At 44.5% G+C, this 19173-nt stretch overlaps 1 protein-coding gene across 1 annotated transcript; it reads left to right on the top strand.

Moving 5' to 3' along the window:
- The first annotated feature begins 288 nt into the window (after window positions 1-288).
- On the top strand, window positions 289-15638 carry abt1 (activator of basal transcription 1). The gene is made up of 6 exons (XM_042005097.1): window positions 289-320; window positions 964-1017; window positions 6382-6726; window positions 6921-7096; window positions 15076-15261; window positions 15342-15638. The coding sequence occupies exons 2-6, from the start codon at window positions 1005-1007 to the stop codon at window positions 15519-15521; spliced, it is 900 nt and encodes a 299-aa protein (XP_041861031.1). The 5' UTR covers window positions 289-320; window positions 964-1004; the 3' UTR covers window positions 15522-15638.
- Window positions 15639-19173: the final 3535 nt, after the last annotated feature.

The following is a 19173-nucleotide window of genomic DNA, read 5'->3' as shown; positions in this document are numbered from 1 at the left end:
AAACATTTCATTTGTTGATTAATTCAAGATTTAATGCAGATAAGGTGCAGGAGCTTTTCTTTGTAATCATTTATCATTTGTTACATTTCTGAGGATCAATGAAATCCAAACAGATATTTTATAATTCAGTTCATTGTTCAAATTTCTTAAAATAAAACACGAAAGTGAATCGTTCCCAAGATTAGTTTATGTTTTAGTCAAGCGTTTCCATATTATTTTGAAAGCACGACCGGAAGGTGCAACTTGTCATGTCGCTGTTGGAGTGACGTCATTCAAACGCGACAGTTTCCACTCGTGGGGAGCAGCGCACGCGTCAGGAGGTGAGTCTGGATCAGAACTAAACCTGAACAATGACAGTGATGACCAATAAATAACGGAGGTTATCAATGTTCTTTTTGAAAAATAATCCCCGTTTCCACCGACCGGGCGGGTCGGGACGCGTTTCTCTGTGTTCCTTTTTTTATTATCATTATTCTTTTATATTAAGATAGAATCAGCATAGAGAGTACATTAAAACTGGAATGAATTATACAAGACTTTGGGAGGAACTTCAAGCAGAACAGATACAACATTAGGAACGACTGCCTACAACAAAGATTAAAATGGCCTTTCAGATCCACCATTTTTACAGAACCAGACTGGTGGTGTAATACTGTTGAAGGAAAGATGATCGCGGTGGTACCGTCTGTTTGGAGCCATCTTTACTGTTTGTTTGTGGTGGTCTGCATATTAACCCAATGAGCTTGTCGAACAAGAACTTTACCCATGCCTGAACTTAAGCCGATACAGTTCTAAAAAATTTTTTACAATATTTTATATCTATAATACCCGCAATGTGTAGAGAAAACAAAACAAAGGAAATACCCATAATATCATGTACATACATATATACTGGTGTAGCTCGAAAAGGAGTGGGAAGAAGAGAACCTTATTTAATCCCACCCCCTACGACTCTATTTACAGGTGTCGGCATTCATGCAAAATCTTTCGTGTGCCTGTGTGTGATGCTCTTGTTTGGTGAGTGGTACAATTATTTGGTTTACACTCTTGTTTTATTTCAGAGTAAAGAGGGCATATTTTTCAGAACAATGAGTAAAATTGGACCCATGGACTCTTTGAACAGTTGGACAATAAATATTGTGTGATTTGTTTTTGTCCATCCAGTTGGTGCGTAACAGAGAGTAATGTTCTCTCTTTAAACCTGCCAAATTAAGTTAACTGAAATATCTAGTTTGTTACAGTGTTTACTAAGGTTGTTATTTCCTACTACAGAAATGTTTAAAGTGCCGTGTGTTGTTACACACAAGGTCCTAATTTATTTTAAATTATTTAATTTATTATTTTTATAAGTTTAAAATTCATTACACCCATTGGTAAATAATAAATGGGTCAGTTTTTTCCTCGTACTAACTTTTGTGGCTTTTTTTTTAATTAACCTATTTAAACAAGGTTTTTAGAAGTGAGGTTTGACAAAACTGACATACCTAACATAAGCCAAGAATAAAATCAATTATCAGGTCAATATGCATATTTGGCTCAAAACACAGCTAAGTATTGATATCGGGCATCAGCCTATACTCAACCTGTGGTATCGGAAGTGAAAAGGGGGATAGGGACAGACCTAAATGTGATATTTTGTAAAAATTTTCAGGTTGTTGATTAAAAACTCACCTTTTTTCTTTAATAGTTATACCTAGTTGTATATCTTGGTATGAAAATGAATCTATGTTTATGGATTTGGATTTCAGAAGACCAGACAATGATAGGATTAATATATAGACACCTATAAAACAAGTGTTCCTAGTTTCCTTCTCAGCCTTACAAAGATGACAGTTGTCCACCTCTATCTTGAATCTGTAGTTTATTCATTCATTGGAGGGGTAAATTCCGTTAATGTATTTAAAGTTTATTTCTTTATGTTTAGGAGGAAGTGGAAATTTTAGGAATTTAGTTAGAAATTTTAATATAGCGAGAATATTGGCTCCTTGGTCTCTTATGGTTAAGGAGGATTTGGCTTTCCCCGGGTACAGGACGCTAGTCATTTAGTTCCTGAAAAATTTGCTATTACATTTAATATCCGGGAAGTTAACTGCCTCTATAATCAGATTTCAGAGTGTTGGATCTGTGAAATTCCCACATTGTTTGATACATTGGTACAAGCTGTAGGGAATACTGCTAATTAACCTGTTGTAGGTATTTCTTTTACAACCCGTTATATTTTCTATTGAAGTCATTGAGGTAAATTATCTTCCCATTTCCTTCTATTAAATGCCTTATAGACCATTTGTCTTTTTTCATCCGGTCTTCCATAAACACAGATGTACCAGTTTAGTGTGATGGGTTAGTTTGGTTGGTTTATTGTAACGGGGTAGTTTGGTTGGTTGGTTTATTGTGACGGGGTAGTTTGGTTGGTTTAGTGTAACGGGGTAGTTTGGTTGGTTGGTTCAGTGTGACATGGTAGTTTGGAAGGTTTAGTGTGATGGGGTAGTTTGGTTGGTTGGTTTATTGTGATGGGGTAGTTTGGTTGGTTGGTTTCTTGTGACGGGGTAGTTTGGTTGGTTGGTTGGTTTATTGTGATGGGGTAGTTTGGTTGGTTTAGTGTAATGGGGTAGTTTGATTGGTTGGTTCAGTGTGACGTGGTAGTTTGGAAGGTTTAGTGTGACGGGGTAGTTTGGAAGGTTTAGTGTGAGGGGGTAGTTTGATTGGTTTAGTGTGATGGGATAGTTTGGTCTGTTGGTTTAGTGTGACGTGGTAGTTTGGAAGGTTTAGTGTGACGGGGTAGTTTGGTAGTTTGGCTGGTTTAGTGTGACGTGGTAGTGTGGTTGGTTTAGTGTGACGGGTAGTTTGGTTGGTTTAGTGTGATGGGGTAGTTTGGCTGGTTGGTTAATTGTGACGAGGTAGTTTGCTTGGTTTAGTGTGAGGGGGTAGTTTGGTTGGTTTAGTGTGAGGGGGTAGTTTGGAAGGTTTAGTGTGACGTGGTAGTTTGGTATGTTGGTTTAGTGTGATGGGGTAGTTTGGTTGGTTTACTGTGATAGGGTACTTGTTTGGTTGGTTAATTGTGACGGGGTAGTTTGGTTGGTTTAGTGTGACGTGGGAGTTTAGAAGCTTTAGTGTTGCGGGGTAATTTGATTGGTTGGTTTAGTGTGACGTGGTAGTTTGGTTGGTTTAGTGTGATGGGGTAGTTTGGTCTGTTGGTTAATTGTGACAGGGTAGTAGGGCTGGGCGATTAATCGAATTTTAATCACAATTACGATCTGGGTTTTCAACGATCATAAAAATGAAATGGTCCGATTATTTTTGTCCTTCACAGTTTCCTCCCGTGCTGTTTTCAGTTGCAAATCGAGCGCAGCTTGCATTGAAGCGCTCTGGTGCAGACTCCTCCCACTGCCCCGACTGCTTTAGTTTTATTCAGCGCGAGTTGCAAACACCTCGCCAGTTATGGGCTGGACACACGGGAGACAACGTCGCTCCTTCTCCATCATTTTCTAACGAACTTGCGCAACGAGGCGGAAATCGCTGCCCTCCTCCAGCCAAGCGACAGTCGTGCATGTGAAATGTTGCGCTCGTGCACGCAGACGTGCACACGGGGGCTTGCGATACGACACAAGAAAATAGAAAAATGTTCCATTTTTGTGAGTCGCGACTAAATAATCCACCAGCTCCCAGAGTCACAGAGAGACAAACGTTATAAACAGACATTTTTTCTCATTTAACACAGTAAACAATCCGGGATTTAAGAAACTCATCAACACTTTGGACAAATGGCATCACTGCCATCTCAACACCATTTTGGTGGAGTGTCTCTCCTGCCCTGTATGATGAGTGTAGTGAGGGTGTTGTGAAAGACGTGGCGACAGTCCGATGTTTCGCCACCGCTATGGAATTGTGGTCAAGCCGTATAGAAATGTCTCGCTACCTTTTATTGATGCGGATTTCAAGGTGAAAACGAAATGTCTCCAGACTATTTTTTTTCCAGATCACACCGGGCAGAACATAGCTGCTGGTCTCAGAGAAACAATAGCTACAGGGACCTAGTAGAAAGAAACTAGTCTGCATTACCACAGTAAACAGTAAATGTCACAATGACCCCCCCCCAACTCTCTCTTTCTCTAATCGTGTTAAATAATCGAGATCTCAATTTCAATCAAAATAATCGAGATTATCATTTTTCCCATAATCGAGCAGCCCTACGGGGTAGTTTGGTTGGTTTAGTGTGACGGGGTAGTTTGGTATGTTGGTGTACTGTGACGGGGTAGTTTTGTCTATTGGTTTAGTGTGACGGGGTAGTTTGGTCTGTTGGTTTAGTGTGACGGGGTAGTTTGGTATGTTGGTTTAGTGTGACGGGGTAGTTTGGTATTTTGGTTTAGTGGGACTGGGTAGTTTGGTATGTTGATCCAGTGTGACGGGGTATTTTGGTATGTTGGTTTAGTGGGACTGGGTAGTTTAGTATGTTGATCCAGTGTGACTGGGTAATTTGGTATGTTGGTTTAGTGTGACGGGGTAGTTTGGTATGTTGGTTTAGTGTGACTGTGTAGTTTGGTATGTAGATCCAGTGTGATGGGGTAGTTTGGTATGTTGGTTTATTGGGACTGGGTAGTTTAGTATGTTGATACAGTGTGACAGGGTAGTTTGGGATGTTGGTTTAGTGTGAAGGGGTAGTTTGGTATGTTGATACAGTGTGACGGGGTAGTTTGGTATGTTGGTTTAGTGGGACTGGGTAGTTTGGTATGTTGATACAGTGTGACTGGGTAGTGTGGTATGTTGGTTTAGTGTGACCGGGTAGTTTGGTATGTTGATACAGTGTGACGGGGTAGTTTGTTATGTTGATCCAGTGTGACAGGGTAGTTTGGTCTATTGGTTTTGTGTGATGGGGTAGTTTGGTATGTTGGTTTAGTGTGACGGGGTAGTTTGGTATGTTGATACAGTGTGACGGGGTAGTTTGGTATGTTGGTTTAGTGTGACGGGGTAGTTTGGTATTTTGGTTTAGTGGGACTGGGTAGTTTGGTATGTTGATCCAGTGTGACGGGGCATTTTGGTATGTTGGTTTAGTGGGACTGGGTAGTTTAGTATGTTGATCCATTGTGACTGGGTAGTTTGGTATGTTGGTTTAGTGTGACGGGGTAGTTTGGTATGTTGGTTTAGTGTGACTGTGTAGTTTGGTATGTAGATCCAGTGTGATGGGGTAGTTTGGTATGTTGGTTTATTGGGACTGGGTAGTTTAGTATGTTGATACAGTGTGACAGGGTAGTTTGGTATGTTGGTTTAGTGTGACGGGGTAGTTTGGTATGTTGATACAGTGTGACGGGGTAGTTTGGTATGTTGGTTTAGTGGGACTGGGTAGTTTGGTATGTTGATACAGTGTGACGGGGTAGTTTGGTATGTTGGTTTAGTGTGACCGGGTAGTTTGGTATGTTGATACAGTGTGACGGGGTAGTTTGTTATGTTGATCCAGTGTGACAGGGTAGTTTGGTCTATTGGTTTTGTGTGATGGGGTAGTTTGGTATGTTGGTTTAGTGTGACGGGGTAGTTTGGTATGTTGATACAGTGTGACGGGGTAGTTTGGTATATTGATACAGTGTGACGGGGTAGTTTGGTATGTTGGTTTAGTGTGGCTGGGTAGTTTGGTATGTTGATCCAGTGTGACGGGGTAGTTCGGTATGTTGGTTTAGTGGGACTGGGTAGTTTGGTATGTTGATACAGTGTGACGGGGTAGTTTGGTCTATTGGTTTTGTGTGATGGGGTAGTTTGGTATGTTGGTTTAGTGTGACGGGGTAGTTTGGTATATTGATACAGTGTGACGGGGTAGTTTGGTATGTTGGTTTAGTGTGGCTGGGTAGTTTGGTATGTTGATCCAGTGTGACGGGGTAGTTCGGTATGTTGGTTTAGTGGGACTGGGTAGTTTGGTATGTTGATACAGTGTGACGGGGTAGTTTGGTCTATTGGTTTTGTGTGATGGGGTAGTTTGGTATGTTGATCCAGTGTGACCGGGTAGTTCGGTATGTTGGTTTAGTGGGACTGGGTAGTTTGGTATGTTGATACAGTGTGACGGGGTAGTTTGGTCTATTGGTTTTGTGTGATGGGGTAGTTTGGTATGTTGATACAGTGTGACAGGGTAGTTCGGTATGTTGGTTTAGTGTGACTGGGTAGTTTGGTATGTTGATCCAGTGTGACAGGGTAGTTCGGTATGTTGGTTTAGTGTGACGGGGTAGTTCGGTATGCTGGTTTAGTGTGACGGGGTCGGACACTTACTTACTTTTTACTGGCTTTTTCGTTCTTTTGACGTATTCAACACACCAACTCAAACTTTTCAGGGAAAAAAACACAGGTATAGAGCAGATTTATTGATTGATTACATTTGACGTAATTTATTTGTGCTGTTAGTAGTAACCAGAGAAATGAAGATGGGAGACGAAGAGGAGGGGAGGAAGACCTTAACTCAGAGACTGCAGGAGGAAGAGGAGGAGAAGGTGGAGGCAACCACTAGAAGAACAGATGATGAAGATGTAGATGATGAGAGGACAAACCACAGCCAGGATGATAAAGATGAAAACAATGCTGGGACGAAGAAGAAGAAGACGAAGACGAAGACGACTAGTGGTCAAGACAGGAAGTGTATTCCAGGTATCATCTACCTGGGTCATATTCCTCCGAGGCTCCGCCCCAAACACCTGAGGAACCTGCTGTCTGTGTACGGAGAGATTGGACGAATATTCCTCCAACCTGAAGGTATGAACAGATTCAAATTCAAAACAACTTTATTAGTCTCCACAGGAACAATTTTTATTAAGTTGTTGTGATCAATAAGACCTGGAGGAGGTGATAGAGCTGGAATCAGAGCTGCAAGTCTGAACAGCTACACCTGGTTAATGACACACCTTTGTGATCACCTGACGAAGTTCATGGTCTGTGTTTATGTGCAGACCACCAGGTAAAGAAGAAGAGGAGGAAGGCCGGCTCGCGGAGGTGTGACTTCACTGAAGGGTGGGTGGAGTTCAGGGACAAACTGGTGGCGAAGCGAGTGGCGGCGTCGCTGCACAACACTCCGATGGGAACCAGGAAGAGGCAGCGCTTCTCATCCGACCTCTGGTCCATCAAGGTACACTTTGTCATCCTCTTCCTCTCCCCTCTTTCTCTGACTACAAATATATGATGTAAGTTGATCTGATTGACTAAAAACACGAGACAAGTTTTTTCTTTTAGAACTTCAAAGCCCAGTTTAACTTCAGGACATTGGGTGGATGGATGGATGAATGATTGATCGTTGGATGATGGATGGTTGAATGGATGGATGATGTATGGATGGATGGATGGATTGATGATGCATGGATGATTGATGTTTGGAGGATGGATGGATGATGGATGGATGATTGATAGTTGGATGATAGGTGGATGATTGATGTTTGGATGATGGATGGAATGGATGATGGATGGATGATTGATGGTTGGATGATGGATGGATGTTTGGATGATGGATGGATGATTGGAGGTTGATAATGGATGATGGATGGTTGGTTGGATGATTGAATGGACGATTGATGGTTGAATCATGGTTGGATGATGGATGGATGATTGAAGGGACGATTGATGGTTGGATGATGGATGGATAGATGGATGGATGGATGATTGATGGTTGGATGATGGATGGATGGATAATTGAATGGACGATTGATGGTTGGATGATGGATGGATAGATGGACGATTGATGGTTGGATGATGGATGGATGATTGATGGTTGAATAATGGTTGGATGATGGATGGTTGGATGATAGATGGATGATTGATGGTTGGATGATGGATGGATGGATGATTGAATGGACGATTGATGGTTGGATGATGGATGGATGATTGATGGTTGGATGGATGGATGGATGGATGGATGGATGGATGATTGATTGTTGGATAATGGATGGATGATTGAATGGACGATTGATGGTTGGATGATGGATGAATGGATGGATGATTGATGGTTGGATGATGGATGGATGATGGATTGATGGATTATTGATGGTTGGATGATGGATGGATGGATGATTGATGGTTGGATGATGGATGATTGAATGGACGATTGATGGTTGGATGATGGATGGATGATTGATGGTTGGATGTATGGATGGAATGGACGATTGATGGTTGGATGATGGAATGGACGATTGATGGTTGGATGATGGAATGGACGATTGATGGTTGGATGATGGATGGATGATGGATTGATGGACTATTGATGGTTGGATGATGGATGGATGATTGAATGGACGATCGATGGTTGGATGATGGATGGATGTATGGATGGAATGGACGATTGATGGTTGGATGATGGAATGGACGATTGATGGTTGGATGATGGATGGATGATGGATTGATGGACTATTGATGGTTGGATGATGGATGGATGATTGAATGGACGATTGATGGTTGGATGATGGATGGATGGATGGATGATTGATGGTTGGATGATGGATGATTGAATGGACGATTGATGGTTGGATGATGGATGGATGATTGATGGTTGGATGATGGATGGATGGATGGATGATTGATTGTTGGATAATGGATGGATGATTGAATGGACGATTGATGGTTGGATGATGGATGAATGGATGGATGATTGCTGGTTGGATGATGGATGGATGATGGATTGATGGATTATTGATGGATGGATGATTGAATGGACGATCGATGGTTGGATGATGGATGGATGGATGGATGGATGATTGATGGTTGGATGATGGATGATTGAATGGACGATTGATGGTTGGATGATGGATGGATGATTGATGGTTGGATGTTGGATGGATGGATGGAATGGACGATTGATGGTTGGATGATGGAATGGACGATTGATGGTTGGATGATGGAATGGACGATTGATGGTTGGATGGATGGATGGATGGACGATGGTTGGATGATGGATGGATGATTGATGGTTGGATGATGGATGGATGATTGATGGTTGGATGATGGATGGATGATGGATGGATGGATGATTGAATGGACGATTGATGGTTGGATGATGGATGGATGATTGATGGTTGGATGGATGGATGGATGGATGATTGATGGTTGGATAATGGATGGATGATTGAATGGACGATTGATGGTTGGATGATGGATGGATGATTGATGGTTGGATGTTGGATGGATGGATGGAATGGACGATTGATGGTTGGATGATGGAATGGACGATTGATGGTTGAATGATGGAATGGACGATTGATGGTTGGATGATGGATGGATGGATGGACGAATGATGGCTGGATGATGGATGGATGATTGATGGTTGAATGATGGTTGGATGATGGATGGATGATTGAATGGACGATTGATGGTTGAATGATGGTTGGATGATGGATGGATGATTGAATGGACGATTGATGGTTGGATGATGGCTGGATGGATGATTGATGGTTGGATAATGGATGGATGATTGAATGGACGATTGATGGTTGGATGATGGATGGATGATTGATGGTTGGATGATGGATTATTGATGGATGGATGGATTATTGATGGTTGGATGATGGATGGACGATTGATGGTTGGATGATGGATGGATGGACGATTGATGGTTGGATGATAGATGGATGATTGATGGTTGGATGATGGATGGATGATTGATGGATGGATGATGGATGGATGATGGATGGATGATGAATGGATGATGGTTGGATGATGGATGGATGGATTATTGATGGTTGGATGATGGATGGATGATTGAATGGACGATTGATGGTTGGATGATAGATGGATGATTGATGGTTGGATGATGGATGGATGATGGATGGATGGATGATGAATGGATGATGGTTGGATGATGGATGGACGATTAATGGTTGGATGATGGATGGATGGATGGACGATTGATGGTTGGATGATGGATGGACGATTGATGGTTGGATGATGGATGGATGGATGGACGATTGATGGTTGGATGATGGATGGATGGATGGATGGATGGACGATTGATGGTTGGATGATAGATGGATGATTGATGGTTGGATGGATGGATGGATGGATGATGGATGGATGGATGGATGGATGATGGTTGGATGATGGATGGATGGATGATTGAATGGACGATTGATGGTTGGATGATGGATGGATGATTGATGGTTGGATGGATGGATGGATGGATGATTGATGGTTGGATAATGGATGGATGATTGAATGGACGATTGATGGTTGGATGATGAATGGATGATGGATGGATGGATTATTGATGGTTGGATGATGGATGGACGATTGATGGTTGGATGATGGATGGATGGATGGATGGACGATTGATGGTTGGATGATAGATGGATGGATGATGGATGGATGATGGATGGATGGATGGATGGATGGATGGATGATGGATGGATGGATGGATGATGGTTGGATGATGGATGGATGGATTATTGATGGTTGGATGATGGATGGATGATTGAATGGACGATTGATGGTTGGATGATGGATGGGTGGATGGACGATTGATGGTTCGATGATGGATGGATGGATGGATGGACGATTGATGGTTGGATGATGGATGGATGTGAAGTGAACGAGTGTGGAAAGACCATGCATTGACCATGATTTAAAGTTAGGTTCTCTTTGGGGACCAAACCATGTGAAGATCCTCACCACTGTGTTCTAGGTGTTCTCTCCTTCTTCATAGGACACCCTCAGGCCTGCTGAATAGGGTTTGAACAGATTAGTATCTTTCAGGATCCTTCGCTCCTCTGCATCCTCCTTCCCCCTGGCCATGATCTCCGGGGGATAATCACGCTTGAGGTTTACTTTGCTCCATTCCACGTACAGCCTTTCTTCTTTCATGACAGCACCTCTTCTTCTTTGACGGTGAAATAGGAATTTTCCCAGGACTGACCACGGCTGGGAGCCGACTGGGGGGCTGAAAGCGCTCTAAGCGCCCCTTGGATCTGTACTGGTTTTGATGAGAGGATGCTGATGTTCTCCAGAAGTAGCTTCTCCACAAAATGGGTCACAGATGGTGACCCCAATTCGGATCCCTCCGGGACCCCGTGTAGTCTGAGTGCCTCCCTCTACGAGTAGACCTCCATTGATCAGTTATCGTCTGTGTTTTGTTTGTTTTGTGCAGCTCTCCTCTAATGTCCTGCAGTTGTGTTTTCATATCTTTTCAAAAGTCTTTCCCCTCTTTCCCAACACCTCTCAGTTCTTCAGGCTCACCAGTTTGTCCTCCGACCCAGCACCATCATAGCTAGGGACGTGGGAGGCGTACCGGCCAGCCCCGGAAGGGCTAGCATTAGCTTTTTGTGGTAGCTGTGAATGGTCGTCTTCGACTTGTTTGAGAGTTGACTTTTTTCCCTTCTTGTTCTTTTTGGACATCATTTATGCGCCTTGCCTTCTTGTGCTTCGCTAGTTAGTAAATTCACTTTGGAGCAATTTTAATTAAATCTTGCCAAGAGCTCTACCACTAAGTTGTCATCCGACCAGAACCTTCATCTCATTTTTATTATTTCAGAGAAGGATGGAGGGAGATGAACAGGCGGATCGGTGCAGCGTCTTCAGTGATGTGGACTCTGCATCGGTCTGTCGTGGTGAAGAAGGAGCTGAGCCAAAAGGCAAATCTCTCGGGTTACCTGTCGATCTACGTTCCTACCCTCACCTATGGCCACGAGCTGTGGGTAGTGAGCGAAAGAACAAGATTGCGAAAACAAGCGGCCGAAATGAGTTTTCTCCGCAGGGTGGCCAGGCTCTCCCTTAGAGATAGGGTGAGAAGCTCGGTGATCCGGGAGGGGCTCAGAGTAGTCGCTGCTCCTCGACTTTTGATGGTTAATGACCTCTGATTTAACTCAGACTCTTAGAAACTTTCTGTCCTGGTTCTACTGGACTGATACAGGAGATCACCTGATTTTATTAGACAGACAGAAGTCTGGTGGGCCTCTCAGGTACTGTTCTTAAATGGTTTTACTCCTATCTCACACATCAACAGTTTTATGTCAGTATGGATACCTTCTCCTCAAGGATCCATGAAGTCAAGTGTGGGGTTCCCCAAGGACCAGTTCTAGGCCCACTTCTTTTTAATGTGTCCATGTTGCCTCTTCGGGACGTCATCAGGAGACACGGCGTTGATTCCACAGCTATGCTGATGATACGCAGCTTTACATCACCGTGTCTCCTGATGACCTGGAGCCAGTTAACGTCCTTTTAAACTGGATTTTAGGGGGGTAAGGGTTGGTGTAAAGAGGGTTTTTTTTTTAAGGGGGGGACCTGCAGACATGTTCTTGTCCCTGGGGTGCCTAGCCTTGGTGTTGGATTGGCGTGGCCCGCGGTGGTTTTGCCTGGGGCGGTCGGGCCCCATCGGGTTCCTGGGTGGGGCTCTGCTGGGGTGAATGGGGGGCCCTTGGACCTGTGGGGTGCTTGCCCTCCGTGCGGCTCGCGGCACCCGGCACCTGCTGGGCCTGCTCACCATCGCCCTGGGCTGCCCGGTGCCCCTGCCCCGTTGCGCCGGGGGGCTCCGGTCTGGGGGCCCCTCTGCTCTGTCTGCTTTGGCCGTCCTGGGCTTGGTGCACTGTGGACCTGCTGGGTAGGGCTGCTCGATTATGGGAAAAATGATAATCACGATTATTTTAATTGAAATTGAGATTTCAATTATTTAACACAATTATAGATAAGAGGTTGGGGGGGGGTGACATTTGAAGTGTTTACTGTGGTAATGCCGACTAGTTTCTTTCCACCAGGTCTCCATAGCTATTGTTTGTCTCAGACCAGCAGCTATGTTCCCCCTGGTGTGATCTGGAAAAAAATAGTTGAAATCCGCGTCAATGAAATGTAGCGCAACATTTCTATACAGCTTTGGTGCGGCTTGACCACAGGTCCGTAGCGGTGGCGAAACATCGGACTGTAACCACGTCTTTCACACACCCTCACTACACTCATCATACAGGGAAGAAAGAGACAGTCCACTAACATGGTGGTGAGATGGCAGTGATGCCGTTTGTCCAAAGTGTTGATGAGTTTCTTAAATCCCAGATTGTTCACTGTGTTAAATGAGAAAAAAGTTCTGTTTATAACGTTTGTCTCTCTGTGACTCTGGGAACTGGTGGATTATTTAGTTGCGACTCACAAAAATTGAACTTTTTTCTGTTTTTTGTATTGCGTCGCAAGCCCCCGTGTGCACGTCTGTGTGCACAAACGCAATATTTTACATGCACGACTGTCGCCTGTCGCTTGGCTGGAGGAGGGCAGCGATTTTCGCTTCCTCGTGCAAGTTTACATAGAAAATGATGGAGAAGGAGCGACGCCCCCTCCCGTGTGTCCAAGTGTCTGCAACTCGTTCTGAATAAAACTAAAGCTGTCGGAGCTGTGGGAGGAGTCTGCAGCAAAGCGCTGCAATGACAGTTGCGCTCGATTTGAAAACAGCACAAATCGAAGGACAAAAAATAATCGGACCATTTCATTTTTATGATCGTTCAAAACCCAGATCATAATTGCGATTAAAATTCGATTAATTGCCCAACCCTACTGCTGGGCCTTTGGGGCCTCGGGCTCCCCCCGTCCCCCGCTGATGCTTCGGGGTGTGGCGCGATCACGGCCCCCTTGCAAGCACACTCTTCTCCCTTGTTGCATGGCCACACATGCATGTTAACACATGCATACTCACAAACTTGCTCGTCTCTCCATCCGCTTCTCACTAGATGTTGCTGATGTTTGTGTGTTGGTACGTTTATCTGCAGGTACGTTTGATAACTATTGTAATTTTTCATATCATCATCATCCTATTTTTCTTTTGGTATCATGTAGTACTGTGATAGTTTATATTGTTTTTTGTGATATGTTCAAGGCAGCCTAGACAACTGTTATTTCCACATTTTAATCCTGTCCTTTTCTCCCCCCTTTTTTTTTTTTTTTTTTTCTCTCTCTTCCTCTATCTCCCTGTCAGGTTCGGCACTGACATATAAAGACTAAAGAAAATAAGATTACAATAAAAAATAATAAAAATATCAAGGGCAGCCATGTATATTACATGTCTCCCTTGGTAGAGCAAATCTGTCAAGCAAAATATGGCACACAGATCACCGTTCTGTATGTTAGGATGCTGGACAGGACAGGGTAAGAAAAAAAAAAATGGATTTTACATATAAAGTCATGGATGAATGAGAACTTCTTACAGCTTAATCAGGACAAAACTCAAGTTTTAATTATCGTCCTGAAGACGAGAGAGATCATTTTACCAGAATTACAACATTTTAATCCTTCTCAGTGTGGGAGAAACCTTGGTATTCTTTTTTACTCTGAGCTTGATTTTATTCCACACATCAAAAATGTCACAAAAACAGGATTTTATCATCTTAAAAACATCGCTAGAGCCGCCCTTTTCTCTCTGTGCCAGCAACGAGGTGCTGGTGCTTTTATTTCTAGTAGATTAGATTACTGTAATGACCCGCTCTCTGGTCTTCCTAAAAAGTCCATCTCAAACCTACAGCTACTTCAGAACTCGGCGGCACCAGTTCTGACGAGTACCAGAGGGAACACATCACACCAGTTTTAAAATCGCTGCATCGGCTCCCCGTTCGATTCAGGATTGGTTTTAAGGTTCTTTTAGTAGTTTATAAATGTCTTAATGGTCTCGGGCCTTCTTATTTATCTGACATACTTTTACATTGTGAGCCCTCAGAGACCCTGAGGTCCTCTGGTACTGGCCTTTTGGTAGTTTCATGAGTACAGACCAACACCTCCGGCGAGGCCTCGGTCCACCGCTACGCTCCCTGACGTGGACCAGCCTGCCAGAGAACCTCAGGCTGCTTTTTTAAAAACAGTTTTTAAAAACAGACTCAAGATGTTTTTACCTTATAGCTGAATTTTATTAGATCTTAGTTTATTTTTTATAATTTTATTTTATGTTGTTTCATTTTTATTTTATTAAACTTTACTTTTTTAGCGCATTGCTTTATGAAGTCGTGTATTTTTATTATTGTTGCTGTAAGCTCTCATTTCTTTTGTACTATTTTTGTTTACTTTTATTTTACTGTTAACTTTTGTGTTAGCAACACCTGAAGATCAGCCATTTTATTGGCTGTTTCTGCTCCCATACCTGTCTGATGTCCTGTTTCTCTGCAGTACCTGCACAGGTTCCAGTGGACTCACCTGAGCGAGCGGCTGGCTTACGAGCAGACGGTGCTGCAGCAGCGACTCAGGACTGAAGTTTCTCAGGCCAAGAGAGAAACTAACTTTTACCTGAACAATGTGGAGAAGAGCACTCACCTGGACAAACAGAGGAAGAAGAGACTGAGAGACGGAGAGCAGGTACACTGATCAAGAACACAGGTAGTAGCCTGGTTAGCTCAGGTGAAAGCTTACTGAAAGATTTCCTTTGTCATCGTCAGGTGGATGAGAAGACGTGGGACTTCACACAGCGTCAGACAGAGGAAGATATCCAAACAAAGAAAAGGAGGAAAGACTCGGTTACCCAGAAGCACCTGGACAGGGCCCACCTCATTCAACAGAAGAGCCAATCAAATGTCCCACTGTTAGCCAAGATTTTCAACTCCAACCAATCAGACTGACCACAGAGACGACTGTTTTTCCATTGGTAAAGACTGTTTCCATGGAAACACAAAACAGCATCGAGTTTCTCATCTGTTTCTTGTTAAATAAACATTTGAAATTCTCAATAAACATTAGACTTGAATGTCTGGTGTCTGAATTCTGTTCCTGGTCCTAGACTTGGATCCGATCCTGGCTTAAACCCAGTCCTGGACTGGGACTGGATCTGATCCTGGACTTGCACCTGGTCCTGGACTTGGAGTTTGATCTGGTCCTGGACTTGGATTCGGTGTGTAGACTTTGACTTGGTCCTAGATCCAATCCTGGATTTGGAATCGGTTCTGGATGTGGACATGGTTGTTGTACTTTGAATTGGTCGTGGTGCTGGACACGGACCCAGTCCTGGACTTAGACCCAATCCTTGGACTTAGACGTGATGCTGGAAACGGACCTGGTCCTGGACTTGGTCCCGGTCCTTGGAGTTTGAATTTGGTGTGGTACTGGACATGGACTCGTTCCTGGACATGGTCCCGGTCCTTGGACTTTGAATAAGGTGTGGTGCTGGACACGGACCCGGTCCTGGATATGGATCAGGTCCTGGATACGGACCCGGTCCTGGATATGGACCTGGTCCTTGGACTTTGAATTAGGCGTGGTGGGCGTGGTGCAGGACACGGAACCTGTCCTGGACTTAAATCCTGTCCTTGGATTTGGGCGTGGTGCTCGACACTGACCTGGTCCTGGCCTTCCACCCGGTCCTTGGACTTGGGCATTGTGCTGGACATGGACCCGGTCCTGGACTTAGACCAGATCTTTGGACTTTGAACTGGACGTGGTCCTGGACACGGACCCAGGCCTGGATACGGACCCGGTCCTGGATATGGACCCGGTCCTTGGACTTTGAATTCAAAAACTAAAGCCTGGTACACATAACGATATTTGGGCTGTTTTTGTCCCGATTTTGCCTCTTCCCAACCGCGGACGGCAAACGCCCGATCATCGTGAGATTTCCCTGTCTAGTCATCATTTGGTCTGTGGTTACGAGCCGATTTGTCCCGATAATCAGCTCCGAAACGGGTCGTAGCCGACAACTGGGAACATTGAACATATTTAATATTTCAGTGCCGATTTCTAAAGAACGCCGACGACTCGTGCATTGTGACTTCGAAATCGCTGCATCGGCTCTCCGTTCGATTCAGGATTGGTTTTAAGGTTCTTGTAGTAGTTTATAAATGTCTTAATGGTCTTGGGCTTTCTTATTTATCTGACCTTGTTTTGAATTGTGAACCCTTGCAGACCCTGAGGTCCTCTGGTAGCGGCCTTTTAGTTGTTCCAAGGGTGAGGACCAGGACATATGGCAAGGCCTCTTTCCATTGTTACGGTCCTCGACTGTGGAACAAGGCAAGGCAGTTTATTTTTATAACACATTTCATGTACAGGACAATTCAACGTGCTTTACATAAAACAGAGACATTACAGATATTTAGAATAGTAAAAGGCATCAACACATAATCATAATAAAAATAAATTACATTAAATTGATTAAAAGCAAGATAAGTTAAAAAGTTACCGTGCAGATTTCATGCATAGACATGAGAAAAGAAATGTTTTTAACCTGGATTTAAAAATGTCTACATTTGGGGAAAGTTTAATCTCCACTGGCAGTTTGTTCCATTTGTTTGCAGCATAACAGCTAAATGCTGCTTCTCCATGTTTAGTCTGGACTAGTTGACCAGAGTCTTTGGACCTAAGAGCTCTGCTAGGTTTATATTCTCTGAACATATCACAGATGTATTCTGGGTGTGATGGCTTAAGCCCCACAATGGTAATGTTGGTCAAATATTTTCATTATAAATTGATTTGCAGATAAATATTAGACAGTATTTGTATTTGTTTCACCTTGCATTGATGATTTGGAGTGCACACATATCAACAATGGAAGGTTATGTGCTTTAACATGTGTTTTCTTGTTTTGAGTTACCGTGGTGGCGCAAGCTTCATTTCCTTCATTTCAATGGTTCGGTTCCTTAGCGTGTGATATCTTAGGAACCGGAACCACACAGGAGGTCTTCCACAGGACAGGGACCTTCTCCAGGCTGAGGCTCAGGTTAAAGATGTACCTGAGCACCTCACAGAGCTGGTCTGCACAGGTCCTGAGCAGCCTGGGGCTGATGCCATCTGGTCCTGCAGCTTTCCTGTTCTTCAGCCGCCTCAGTTCTCTCCTCACCTGGGCCGATGTAAGGGAGAGGGGGGAGGTGGAGGGCAGTGGGGGGCTGGTGGTGGAGTCCATTGGTGTGGAGTGGAGATGGGGGGTAGGTGAAAGTGGAGGTGAAGATGAAGGTGGTCGGGGGAAGGGGATGGCTGACGCTGGACTGGGGATGTGTGAAGAGGAGGGAGGGGGGGCAGAGAGAGTGGGGTTAGAATCAAATCTGTTAAAAAACAGATTTAAATCATTGGCCCAGCGCTGGTCTCCATCAGCTGTCCCTCTGGCACCACTCTGTCCAAATCCAGAGATCTCCTTCAGCCCTCTCCACACGTCCCGTGTGTTCTTCTCCTCCAGCTTCTTCCTGTAGCTGTCCTTGGCCCGCCTGATCTTGTACTGGAGTTCATGCTGAACTCTCCTCTGCTCCTCTCTGTCCCCTGAAATGAAAGCCCTCTTCTTCTGGTTCAGCAGGACTTTAAGCTCAGGGGTCACCCAGGGTTTGTTGTTGGAGAAACACCGCACCCTCCGGGTTGGCACAGTGTTCTCCACACAGAAGTTGATGTAGTCTGTGATGCAGTGGGTCAGGCCATCAATGTCCTCTCCATGAGAGCTGCAGAGTGTCTCCCAGTCTGTGGTTTGGAAACAGTCTCTCAGTCTCTCATTGGCCTCATCGGTCCACACTTTCACAGACTTCTTCTGTGCCAGCTGTCTTCTCACCCTGGGTGTGTATTCAGGGAGCAGATGTACGAGGTTGTGATCAGAGCGTCCAAGCGGGGGGAGGGGGCGGAGGTGTATGCGTCCTTCACATTAGCATACAGTAGGTCCAGCGTCTTGTTCTCCCTGGTGTGGCACTTCACGTACTGGACGAAAGTAGGGAGAGTGGCAGAGAGCGAGGTGTGATTGAAATCTCCGCTGATGAGCAGGAGGGACTGCGGGTGGCGAGTCTGCATCCGAGTCACTGCGCTGTGGAGCAGCTCACAAGCAGCTGCTGCATCAGCCGAGGGAGGGATGTACACATTAAACAGTATAACGTGTGAAAACTCCCTCGGGAGGTAATACGGCCGCATGCCCACAGCGAGTAACTCAATGTCCCTGGTGCAGAGCTGTTCCTTTACACAGACGTGCGCCGGGTTGCACCATCTCTCGTTGACATACACCGCGAGTCCCCCGCCTTTCCTCTTACCACTCTCCGCCGCACTCCTGTCCGCGCGCGAAAGTTTGAATCCATCCAGGGAAACCACAGAGTCCGGAATAAGTCTATTCAGCCACGTCTCCGTTAAACACATGAGGCTACATTCCCTGAACTCCCACTGTAGCCGGGTCAGCGCCCTGAGCTCGTCGGTCTTGTTAGAGAGGGAACAAACGTTTCCCATAATCACGGAGGGTAAATATGGCCTGTACCTCCGTTTCCTCTCCTGGAGCTTTCTTCCTGCTCTGCAGCCTCTTCTTTTTCTCCGTATCTCCGCGGG

This window comes from Melanotaenia boesemani, chromosome 13 (genome assembly GCF_017639745.1).
Source record: "Melanotaenia boesemani isolate fMelBoe1 chromosome 13, fMelBoe1.pri, whole genome shotgun sequence".
Taxonomy (NCBI): Eukaryota; Metazoa; Chordata; class Actinopteri; order Atheriniformes; family Melanotaeniidae; genus Melanotaenia; species Melanotaenia boesemani.
Note: the sequence above shows the minus strand (reverse complement) of the source record. Positions and strands in the feature narration are given on the sequence as shown.